The 12587-nt window shown below is 37.2% G+C and overlaps 1 protein-coding gene across 1 annotated transcript in view; it reads left to right on the top strand.

Moving 5' to 3' along the window:
* IQCM (IQ motif containing M) overlaps positions 1-12587 on the top strand; it is a 349608-nt gene that overhangs the window by 140494 nt on the left and 196527 nt on the right. Inside the window, exon 12 of the mRNA XM_067734648.1 lies at positions 4679-4823. Coding sequence (XP_067590749.1) covers positions 4679-4823 — 145 coding nt within the window. The remainder of the gene's footprint in view (positions 1-4678; positions 4824-12587) is intronic.

Here is a 12587-nt window from a genome sequence, read left to right on the forward strand (position 1 = left end):
AGAGAGTTGTAGGCCCAGGGAATCTCAACGGCCTTAGACGATACAGACATTTAGGGGGCTGGCTGGGAGGAGGACAGTGGCAGTAGAGGAAGATGAAGGTAGGAGCAGATTAACAATGTTCTTAAAAACCATGCTAAGGAGTTTATACATAGTGTATGGGAATGGATGACTTTAAAGCAGGTCAGTGACATGAAGAGATTTTTTATTTTAGAAAAATTACTGACTCTGGACAATGAATTGGGGAAAGAAGGTGGCAAAATTAGAGAAAGAACAACTAGTATGCTTTTTCAGTAATCCAGTGCATGATGGTGGTGGCTTGGGGCAAAGTTGGAGAATTGCACAGTAGGTAGGACATTGGGTTTGATTAGATTTGGAGATAAGGGAGCTGGAAGAGTCAGGAATGGATCCTAGGTTTTTGTCTTGGGCAACCTGATGGATGATTGTGAAATATAGAACTTCGGAGGAGTGAGTGGGAGAGGTGGGAGGAAAGGAAAGGAGACAGAGTCGAGTTTTCAACACTGAGTTTGAAGTGCCTATGGAACATCCTTGAGATGTCTGGGAAGCAGTTGGGTATATGAGTCTAAGCTCAGAAGGAAGACTGGGCCATAGGGAAACATTTGAGATTCGTCAGTAGTTCTTAAACTTTTTCCACCTTAACACACCTGAAGAAGAATATAAAACCATCCCACCCATAAAAGTGGCTCAATTTGGCAATGATTGTCATTTTATCTCTGAGAAAGCTCTTTCCCAAGGTGACTGCATGGCTCTCTTATTTCATTCGTCTTTCTGTTCATTGTTACATTATCAAAAAGCCTGCCCCATACTACCCTATAAAAAAATAACACTTACTCTGGTCACTCCCTATTCCGTTTAAAACACTATTGTTCTTCATACCACGGACTGCCACCTAATACATATATATTTGTTTATTGGATTATTTTTCCTTCCATCAGAATGTAACTCATTGTGAGACAGGAATTTTGTCTTTTCTGTTCACTAATCTACAAGGTCTAGAACTTCCCTGGCACATGTCTTTGAATAAATTATTTTCAACATGGTGGAGAATGGGATGAGAGGATGTGAAATCTGGGAAATCTTTTCTACACATTTTGATTCAGGTCCCTGAACAAGGATACCCTCTGTACTCTGCCCTCATCCATAGATTTGAGAATCATTATTAGTGATACTGTCTAGAGACATTGGAATTGATGTCATTGTCCAGAGAACATATGTAAAGTAAGGAGAGAGGCATGAAAAGGCAAGAGTGAGAAATACCAATGCTCAAGGGAGAAGGCAGAGATGAGGATTCCACAAATGAATTCCATAGCTAGAGAGGTATGAAGAAAACCAGAATATGCTAGATCAAGGAAGTTCAGACACAGTATAATAAAGAGGGTTAGATCAGTGATTTCCAATGCTGCTAGGAATGAAGGCCTAGGCAAAAATAGGTAGAAGAACTAGTACTTCACAGTAGGAGAAACATAAATGGCTTGTAAACATGAAAGAAGCTACTCTTGCTAGTAATCAAAGAAATTAAGTTCCACTAAGTATCATATGGTAGTGGAATCCTCCCAACAAGCAGTCAATTCATTACTTTAAAAAAAGACATGACCATATCAAATAAAAAGCTGACTTACATTTGGAAAATATTTTTAAATCCTGATATACGATAAGCATGATACATTTACACTTTAAATCAACATGGATTGGAAAATTAGAATCAGTAATTTGCATTGTCTTTTATTTCAATATTGCTGTTGTAAATATCAATTTGTACATTTTTCTGATTAATTCTGTCTTGAGAAACGTTTAGAAATATGGTGAAAGATCCACATACTGAGATGACATAGCATCATAACTGAGGCATATTTCTGTACAGAAGGCTGGCAGAGAGGCATGCTATAATAAGAACCACACAGATGGACCATTGCCATTTTCTCTGACCCAAGTTCTTAACCATGAAAACCTCCTAGGTAGCCTTCTGAATGCCTCAGATCTGAGAAGGGTTTCTTCACAAGACAGGTTGTGTCCACAAAAGAGGATTTATTAAATTCAGAGGAAAAACACTCATATTGGGTTTGGTGACTGACCAAATGCCCCTGCTCTCTTAGCAAATGTCATCATTCAACTAAGCAACACTTCAAGCAGGGACCTTTTGCCTCATGTTCTAAGAATACAATTAAAACAATGCTTGATTCTTAATTATTAGCAAAAGAAACCTACTGGCAGACTTAAGCAGAAAGGTATTGACTAGAATATTGGGCAGAGGTCTGAAGAATTAAGCTCAGGAACATGAAGGAATGATGAAGGCTAGCCTAGATAGCTCCTTGGACTCCAGTCAAATCCTGCACAGAGTCTGTTGCAAATGCTGAATCCTGTTCTGCTTCCACCAATGCTACCCTTAGAAAATGGATATTGCTGCCACGGTTACTCTACCACACAAATAGATTTCTCACTGTTTGTTTCACTTTTAAAAGCATTATTAGTTTCGAGTGAAAACCTGAGTCTGGTGTAGATAATGGAGGAAGCTTTGTCACATGTCTGCATCCCAGCAACAGAGGAGGCTTGGATCATGAGCAACTGATTTGTGGCTTCAAATTGTAGGAAGTGAGTTATGCCTTCTGCTAAGATTCACATTATGGAGAGTGCTCCAAAAGTGTGGCTTACTTCACTCTGTATGACAGACTGTAGGTCCATCCACCTCACTACGAAATGTAAAATAGATAGCTAGTGGGAAGCAGCCACATAGCACAGGGAGATCAGCTTGGTGCTTTGTGACCACCTAGAGGGGTGGGATAGGGAGGGTGGGAGGGAGGGAGACGCAAGAGGGAAGAGATATGGGGATATATGTATATGTATAACTGATTCACTTTGTTATACAGCAGAAACTAACACACTATTGTAAAGCAATTATACTCTGATAAAGATGTTTAAAAAAAAATTAAAAACCATAAATAAAGTGTGACCAATCCATTATTTAAAACAAAACAAAACAACAACAACAAAATGACAAGAGCCTATTGAACAAAAGGCAGATTAAAAATACACACTGGAAAATGTTATTAAATGTTGAAAGACATTAGCAAACATTCAGAATCTGCCTGATTCTGATGGAATTCAGATGGAAGGAGAAAAGGAAAGTAGTGAAATTATGCTAATTTATTTTTTTATTTAGGTAAATCAAGAAATATTATTTCATTGATAGTTTTGATAAATTAAAAAATATAGGCTTAAACATAGTGTTTTAAAAAGGTGAAGAAAAATAAAATAATAAAAACAATCTTCCAAGAATCACGCAAAACAGAAAATAAATAAGAGCAAGAACAATCATAAGTGTAATAGTAACTATACTAGGAAAGAAACCAAAACAAAAATTTACAGAATGGGTGAAAAATGTGAAATTCAAGTAAATTAAGAGGAATACTTATATAATTAAAAGTGTGGGCTCTGAATTGTCCTTATTTTGAATTCAGAACCAATTCTGCAATTTACTAACTATAGGACCGTGGGAAAGTCATTTAAAGATGTTATGCTTTAGTGTTTTTACTTGTATAATGGTATGCAAAGCACATCAAAGGAAAGTGGACTCAGAAGGAATTTTATGAACTTCAGTACATTTGTAAAAAATTAATGAAAATAGGTTAATTAAGTCTTTAATTCAAGAAGCCAAGAAGGAGAAAATAAACCTTAAAAAAAAGGAATTAATAAAGATAAGTAGAGAAATTAATGAGCTAGAAAATAAAAATATTTGAATTGGTAAATAAAATGGAACTGGCTGTTTACAAAACCAAAAAAAAAAAAACCTGAAATAGATGAATTTTTATACTTTAATTTAAAAAAGTGTATTATAGGGCTTCCCTGGTGGCGCAGTGGTTGAGAGTCCGGCCGCTGATGCAGGGGACGTGGGTTCGTGCCCCGGTCCGGGAAGATCCCACATGCTGTGGAGCGGCTGGGCCCGTAAGCCATGGCCGCTGAGCCTGCACGTCCGGAGCCTGTGCTCCGCAACGGGAGAGGCCACAGCAGTGAGAGGCCCACATACCGCAAAAAAAAAAAAAAAAAAGTGTATTATAGTAGAATGTATAAAATGAACATACAGAAAAATATAGTCACAGATTAAAGGTAAACTGACAGAACAACATTTGCACATATGCTGAAAAGGGTTACTTTCTTTAATATTGATGGTGTTTTTAGAAATCAACAAGTAAAATCTGAAAATACCCAGTGAAAAATAGGTACAATACATAAATATATAATTTTCAAGAGAAAGAAAATACAAGGATTTGAGCACCCAGAGTGGATAGCTTAGGTAAGAATCATCCATTACAGAGTAATGCCTTAATAAAACTTCTATTTTTTTTCCTGGCTAAGTGGGCTACATATTATAAAAATCTGTACACCAGCCTAGGAAGCTTCTATCACCCATCACCAAAACCTCTTTTTTATGGGAAGTATGAGTATGTAATAACAGAGCAACTCAAAATGATGTTCTCTGAACTTTAGGGAGATTAACCCACTCTATAATGCATGTATTTAACCAAACTTATTTAAAAACATAAATAAAATACATCATAATCTGAGAAACTGGGTGAGACAGATGAAATGAATAGGGCAAAATCAGATTAAATATAAATAGCAGAAATATATAAAGAGTTCAGCTGTCTATATTGCTCTTTTATAGGCTTTGTATCATGGACCAGATTTGAGAACAGTTATAAACATGTATTGCAGACTAATCCATCGTGTTAAATATCGACTTGGTCTTTGGAGGACGAGACAAATTATAAACCTTACAGAGCTAGAGGAATGGATGGACAGAAAAAAATGTATGTGATGCTATCATTTCTGATTTGATTTTAGATTTGGAATTATTTTAACCATTAATAATTTACATAAAATTTACATATAATTACCCATAGACAACACAAGTAGGCGATATTTTTATTGCTTCAAGCTATTTACTTTTTAAGTTGATGTATATGTGGATTAATTTATTAGGATCTCATTCTGGCTAAACAAAAAGGAAATTTAAAGGAAAGATAGCTAAAGAATGAGATTTCAGAAAGAACATGAACCAGAGCTGCTCCAGAGATCTAAGGAGCAAAAAATAAGAGGCAATCTCTGTTTGCCTCTGGGGGATAGAAAAGCTGCTATCACTTTATGACTTTTTATTCTTGAGCTTTAAATTCAAATTCTAGGTTGGTTTAGCTTGAGTTATGTGTCCAACACTTTGCCTTGATAGGGCAAAGAAATCTGCTTGGGAGTTGCATAGAAACTTAGAAACTATATTCATTGAGGGGAGGGAGTAGCTCCCCAAAGGAAAACTACATATTTATAACAGAAGAACAGTTAAAGGACACTGAGCAGACTAAACAACAGATATCCATTACATGTTGCTTATTAGTGTTGAAATTCTGCGTGAAGAACAGGTTTTCCAATTTCTATCTTAACTTTCAGAATCCTGATTTTTATTATATTTAATGAATTTATTATTGCTTGATTAGGATGGATATTACAGTCTGTTTCTTGATTAAAAAAAATAATAAATGAGGACTTCTGGTTTCTGCTTCTGTACGTAAGGAGCTTGGAAGTCAACACTCTATCTTAACAACAAGTAAAAAAGCTGAACAGACTAAAAAATCAACAAGTCTTCTTGGATTCGTAAAAGAGGGGAGACACAGGGCAAACTGCTGCCCCTAAGACTGGAGAGACAGGCATACAAAGTCACAGCTTACCAGAGCAGAGACTCATGAGCAGAATCCGATGTGGGAACCAGTGCTGGGGTAAGAAAAATGAACTGTAATTGACAAATGGCAGGAGCACAATTCTGAGAGTTAAAAATTCCAGAGGATCCAGTCATAAAGGGGCCTCCACAATACTGCGATATTTACCTCCAGGAGCTCAATCAGATTCCCACAGTAAATATGAGAAAATGAACCATTTTGAAATATGCCAGAGCACTCCATTCTTCTTAACAAGGCCTGCCTTCAGAGGAAACTAATTAACCAGAGCCTAACCTGCTGGGTATTATCAGAGCCTAATTAAACCTGTGGAAGGGAAATACCCAACTCCAGTCCACTCTGACCATCCTGTCCCACCTAAGGAGGAAGAAAAAAACTGGGAAACATTCATAAAGTTCACAGTCAAGAGACATAGGCTCCATAAGAGACTGAGACCTAATCATTAGAACACTTCCTCTCCCCCAGCACCTTATCACCACGTTACTAAAGACCTTTTTACAGCAGTTTCTTTTACCCACTATGTCATGACTAGCTACATGTATACTACAAGGTATACAAAAACGCAAAAAACACAATTTGTAAAGACAAAGCAAATGTCAGAAGCAGACGTGGCAGGGATGTTGGAATTATCAGACTGAGAATTTAAAACAACTATGATTAAATATGCTGATTATGCATAAAATAGACAGCATGCAAGAACAGATGGGCAAGGTAGGCAGAGAGATGGAAATCCCAAGAAAGAACCCCAAAGAAATGATAAAAATAAAAAATATTGTAACAGAAATGAAGAATGCCTCTGATGGGCTTCTTGGAAAGGTGGCTGAGGAAAGATTCTCTGAGCTAGAAATTATATCAATAGACTCCTTGAACACTGAAAAGCAAAGAGAACAAAAACTGAAATAAAAAACAGAACAAAGTATCTAGGGACTGTGGGGCAACTACAAAAGGAGTAACATATGGGAATACCAGAGGGAGAAGAAAGAAACAGAAGAAATATTTATAACAATAATAACTGAGAATTTCCCCAAATTAATGTCAGACACCAAACCACAGATCCATGAAGTCCAGAGAACACCAAGCGGAATAAATTCCAAAAAACTACACCTAGGCGTATCATCTTCAAACTATAGAAAATTAAAGATAAAGACAAAAATTCTGAAAGAAGCCAGATGGGGAAGGCACCTGGCCTCTGGAGAAAAAAAAAAAAAAGAATTACATTTGACTTATCCAAAACCATGCAAGTAAGAAGAATGGCATGAAATAGTTAAAATGTTGAGAGAAATAAAACACCAACCCAGAATTCTGTACCCTTAAAAATTATACTTAAAAAATGAAGGACTTCCTCAGACAAACAAAAATTGAGGGAATTTGTTGCCAGTATATCTGCCTTGCAAAAAGTGTTAAAAGAAATTTCTTAGAGGGGAAATAATATAGGTCAGAAACTCAGACTACAAAAAGTAAAGAAGAGCACTGAAGAAGAAATAAGAAGGTAAAATAAAACATTTATTTTTCTTATTCCTAAGTGATCTTACAGATAACATGTTCAAAATAATACTAATAATATACTCAATTACAATATACATATATAGCTTAGGTATAATTATATATGCTGATATATGTACATGTATGTATAAGTGAAGTGAATGACAACAATTATACAAGGGATGGGAGGGAGGAATTAGAATTATTTTGTTATTGTAAGGTATTTGCACTACCCATGAAGTAGGATAGTGTTATTTGAAAGTGGATTTAGATTAGCTATAAATGTATATTGTGAACTCCAGGGCAACCATTAAAATAAAGTAAAAAAAAAAGGATAATAGGTATGCTTTGAAATGAGAGAAAATAGAAACATATAAAATCCTCAATTAAAATTACAAAAGGCAGAGAAAAGTAGAAGAGAAAAATAAGAACAAAGAACAAGGGCAACAAATAGAAAACCTATCAGATATAGTAGATCTGAATCCAACTGTGTCAGTAATCACTTTGAACATTAAATGATCTAAATCCACCAATTAAAAGGCAGACATTGTCAGAGTAGGTCAAAAAACACAACCCAATGGTATGCTGTCTACAAGAAACCCACTTTAAATATAAAGACATATATAGGTTAAAAGTAAATGGATGGAGAAAAATGTACCATGCTAACAATAATCAAGATAAAGCAGGAGCAGCTATATTAATTTCAGACAGAGCAGGTTGCAAATTAAGGAATGTTATCAAAGGTGAAGAAGAGCATTACATAATGGTAAAGGGGTCAATTCTCCAAGAATACATTAACAATTGTAATTGTGTATCTGCCTAACAACATAGCATCAAACTATGTAAGTCAAAAACTGATAGAACTACAAGGAGAAATAGATGAATCCACTAACATAGTTGGGCAAAATCCAACACCCATTCATAATAAAACCTCTCAGTAAACAGGAAATAGAGAGGAACTTTCTCAACTTGATAAAGACTATCTACAAAAAAACTACAGCTAACATCATACCTAACGTGAGTAACTCAGAGTTTTCCTAAGATCAGGTACATGACAAGGACATCCTCTCTCACCACTCTCTCTCACCACTTCTTTTCAACTTCATGCTGGAAGTTCTTGCTGATGCAATAAAGCAATAAAAGGATATAAAGGCATACAGATTGGGAAGAAAGAAAACTATCTTTGTTTGCAGATCATATGATCATTTGTGTAGCAAATCTGAAAGAATTGACAAAAACCCTCTGGAACTAGCAAGCCATTTATATCAAGGTTGCAGGATACAAGGTTAATATACAAAAGTTAATTGCTTCCTGGATACCAACAATGAACAAGACTTTGAAATTAAAAACACACTACCATTTACATTAGTACCCTCCAAAAATGAAATACTTAGGTTTAAAGATAACAAAATATGTATAAGATCTTTATGAGGAAAACTACAAGACTCCAATGAACAAAATCAAAGAACTAAATAAATGGATAGATATTTCATGTTAATGGATAGGTAGTCTCAATATTGTACAGATGTCAGTTCTTCCTAACTTGATCTATAGATTTAATGCAATCACATTCAAAATCTCAGCAAATTATTTTGTGGACACCACTAAAATGATTCTAAAGTTTATATGGAGAGGCAAAAGACCAGAATAGCTAACACAATATTGAAGAAGAACAAAATTGGAAGACTGATGCTATCTGACTTCAAGATTTATGATAAGGCTACAAGTTCAAGTGTGATATTGGTGAAAGAATAGACAAATAGATCAGTGGAACAGAATAGAGAGCCCAGAAACAGACCCCTATAAATATAGTCAACTGGTCTTTGACAAAAGAACAAAGGCAATATAATAGGGCAAAGATAGTCTTTTCAACAAATGGTGCTGGACTAACTGGGCATCCATGTGTAAAAAAATAAATCTAAACACAGACGTTACACACTTCACAAAATTAACTCAAAATGGATCATAGACCTAAGTGTAAAATGCAAAACTGTGAAACTCCTAGGAGGTAACATAGGAGAAAACCTAGATGATCTTGGGTATGGTGACTTTTTAGATACACCACCAAAGACATGACTCATTAAAAAATTAATTGATAAACTAGACTACATTAAAATGAAGAACTTTTGCTCTGTGAAAGACAGTATCAAGAGAATGGGAAGATGAGCCACATACTGAAAGAAAATATTTGCAAAAGACATATCTAATAAAGGACTGTTATCCGAAATATATAAGGAACTCTTAAAAGTCAACAATAAGAAAGCAAACAACTTGATTAAGATATGGGCCAAAGATCTCAACAGAGACCTCAGCACAGATAACAAATAAGCATATGGAATGATGTTCCACATCATTTGTCATCAGGGAAGTGCAAATTAAAACAACAAAGAGATACGACTACACACCTATTAAAATGGCCAAAATCCAGAACACTGACAGCACCAAACGCTGGCCAGGATGTGAAGCAGCAGGCACTGTTATTCATTGTTGGTGGGAAAGCAAAATGATACAGCCATTTTGAAAGACAGTTTGGTGTTTTCTTACAAAATTAAACGTACTCTTGCCATACAATCCAGCAATCATTCTCCTTGGTGTTTAGCCACAGGGGATTTATGTTCACACAAACCCTACACATGGATATCTATAGCAGCATTTTCATAATTGCCAAAGCTGGGAAGCAACCTTCCAAGCTTTTCCCTCCATTAGTAGGTGAATGGATAAATAAACTGGTGCACCCAGACAGTGAATATCATTTCGTTATAAGAAGAAATGAGCTGTTAAGCCATGAAAAGAAATGGAGGAACCTTAAGTGCATATTACTAAGTGAAAGAAGCCAATCTGAAAAGGCTACATTCTGTATGATTCCAACTATCTGACATTTTGGAAAAGGCGAAACTGTGGAGAAAATAAAAAGATCGATGGTTGCCTGGGGTGGGATTGGGTGGGGGGAAGGATGAAACAGCAAGCACAGAGGAGTTTTAGGACCATGAAACTATTTTGTACAGTGATGGATACATGTTATTATACATTTGTCCAAACCCAAAGAATGTACAACACCAAGGTAAACTATTGGCTTTAGTGATTATGATGTGTCAGTGTAGGTTTATTCTTGATAACAAACGCACCACTCTGGAGTTGGTGCATTGATTAATAATTGATAATGGGGGGAGGAGTTATCTTTGAGTGTGGGGGTAAAGGATTTATGAGAAATTTCTGTATCTCCTTCTCGAGTTTGTTTTAAACTTAAAACTGCTTTTGCACGTGCAGACTCAGTTCCTGGAGAAAGATGGCAACAGCCAAGAAGCAGAAACACGATGGGTGGGTGAAGATTGGCCCCTGCATCCTGGGGAACACGCTGGGGGTCAGGAAGTTCAGCAAAGTGAAGGCCCATAGAAACTTAGAATCCTGAAATTAGAACATTGGAGAGGAGACTGTGAGTTGACTTCTGATAGGCTATGAAGGATGAGACACAACTTCAAAAAGCAGAAAACTCTAGGAGCTGGAACATAATAGCCTGGGAGCAAGAAGTAACTCCCATGGATGTCACTGTGTGAGGGCACAGGGAGTAACTGATGCTCATACAAGGTGAACATTTGCTTGGTTCCCTGTCATCATTGTGTTCCATTTAAGAATTCTTGGATGGGACTTCCCTGGTGGCACAGTGGTTAAGAATTCACCTGTAGGGCTTCCCTGGTGGTGCAGTGGTTGAGAGACTGCCTGCCGATGCAGGGGACACGGGTTCGTGCCCTGGTCCGGGAGGATCCCACATGCCGCGGAGCCGCTGGGCCCGTGAGCCATGGCCACTGAGCCTGCGCGTCCGGAGCCTGTGCTCCGCAACGGGAGAGGCCACAAGAGTGAGAGGCCCGCGTACCGCAAAAAAAAAAAAAAAAAAGAATTCACCTGCCGAGCAACTAAGCCCGTGCTCCACAACTACTGAGCCTGTGCTCTAGAGCTCACGAGCCACAACTACTGAGCCCGCATGCTGCAACTACTGAAGCCCACGCGCCTAGAGCCCGTGCTCCACAACATGTGCACCGCAATGAGAAGCTCAGTCACTGCAATGAAGAGTAGCCCCCGCTTGCCGCAGCTAGAGAAAGCCTGTGCGCAGCAATGAAGACCCAACGCAGCCAAAAATAAATAAGTTTATTTAAAAAAACCAACAATGGCTTTTGTAACTTTTCTTTAAAAACGAAATAAAACTACAACAACAAAATGATCCGAATAACTTATATTTAACTGGAATCAGCAACTTATTGCCTTATAAAGTAAAGTGCTACATTTTTGGTAGTTTCAGCTAGTCATAAAATGTTTATTTTATAGTGGACTGTAAGTTCCATGAAGACAAGAACTGTGTCTGTTATGTTCATTAATACATACCCACTGTTAACAAATGCTTGGTTTATCAGAAGGGCTCAAAAATATTTTTTGAAAGGATAGTTTTCATTAAGCTTATTAATTATGCTAAAATTATGTAACAAAAGTATTTATCAATAACCAGAATTCTTTGAGTTAGAATGCCTCCTTTTTGGTGGCTAGAGGTTGAGGAAGGAATAATCCAGAGAGAGAAAGAGATTCTATGTAAGTCATAGAATCAGTCACAGAATCATAGAACTCAGATCAGTTTCCCCAGTCCAACAGCCTGGTTTCTAGAGAAAAAAGCAGGAAGGAGCAAAGTATTTGAGAGATGAAAAGGCAGGAAGAAGAAGGCAGAAAGAGAAAACAAGAGAGGCAGAGAAAGAGAAAACTCTTCTTTCATTAGGAAACTGCTGGGGCTTCTTTTACTTAATCCTTTAAAAAGTGAGAGGGAGTGCAACTAACTTATTTGGGGAAATACTGTTAGCAGAATGGAGAAATGAGTCAGGGAAGAGATGGAAGGAAGGAAAAGGTGCATCATCCATCCATCTAACCAAAGGTGCCCACATGGTTACCATGTGGGCAACCAGAGCTTAATCCCTCTAGGGAACAGTGTAGCCACCTTGCCTCAAGTGCTGTGTCTTTACCCACCAACTCCCCCAGTCAGAGATGAAGAGCTGCTCCAATGGGAGCCTTGATCGCCTGGCACTTCTGGCTTGCTGCACAGGTAGGCAGAGTGGAGTCCTGCAGCCAGAGGGACCCCTTAGGCAATGAAATGCAGGTGCTGGAAATTTAAATCAGATTAGCATGCACAGACATGTAAGGGACAAGGCAATATGAATGGAGACAGCAACTGCTCTAGTTTGCTTGTTAGAATAGAAAAAAATCATAGAGATATTAAATAGACATTTATGTTTATTTTCTGCTGTGTTTCAGAATCTGGAATAGCTACTCGTATTCAGGCAATCACTAAATGTTTCTTGAACTTGTTGATGGCTTATGACTGTCCATCTC

Source organism: Pseudorca crassidens, chromosome 4 (genome assembly GCF_039906515.1).
Source record: "Pseudorca crassidens isolate mPseCra1 chromosome 4, mPseCra1.hap1, whole genome shotgun sequence".
Taxonomy (NCBI): Eukaryota; Metazoa; Chordata; class Mammalia; order Artiodactyla; family Delphinidae; genus Pseudorca; species Pseudorca crassidens.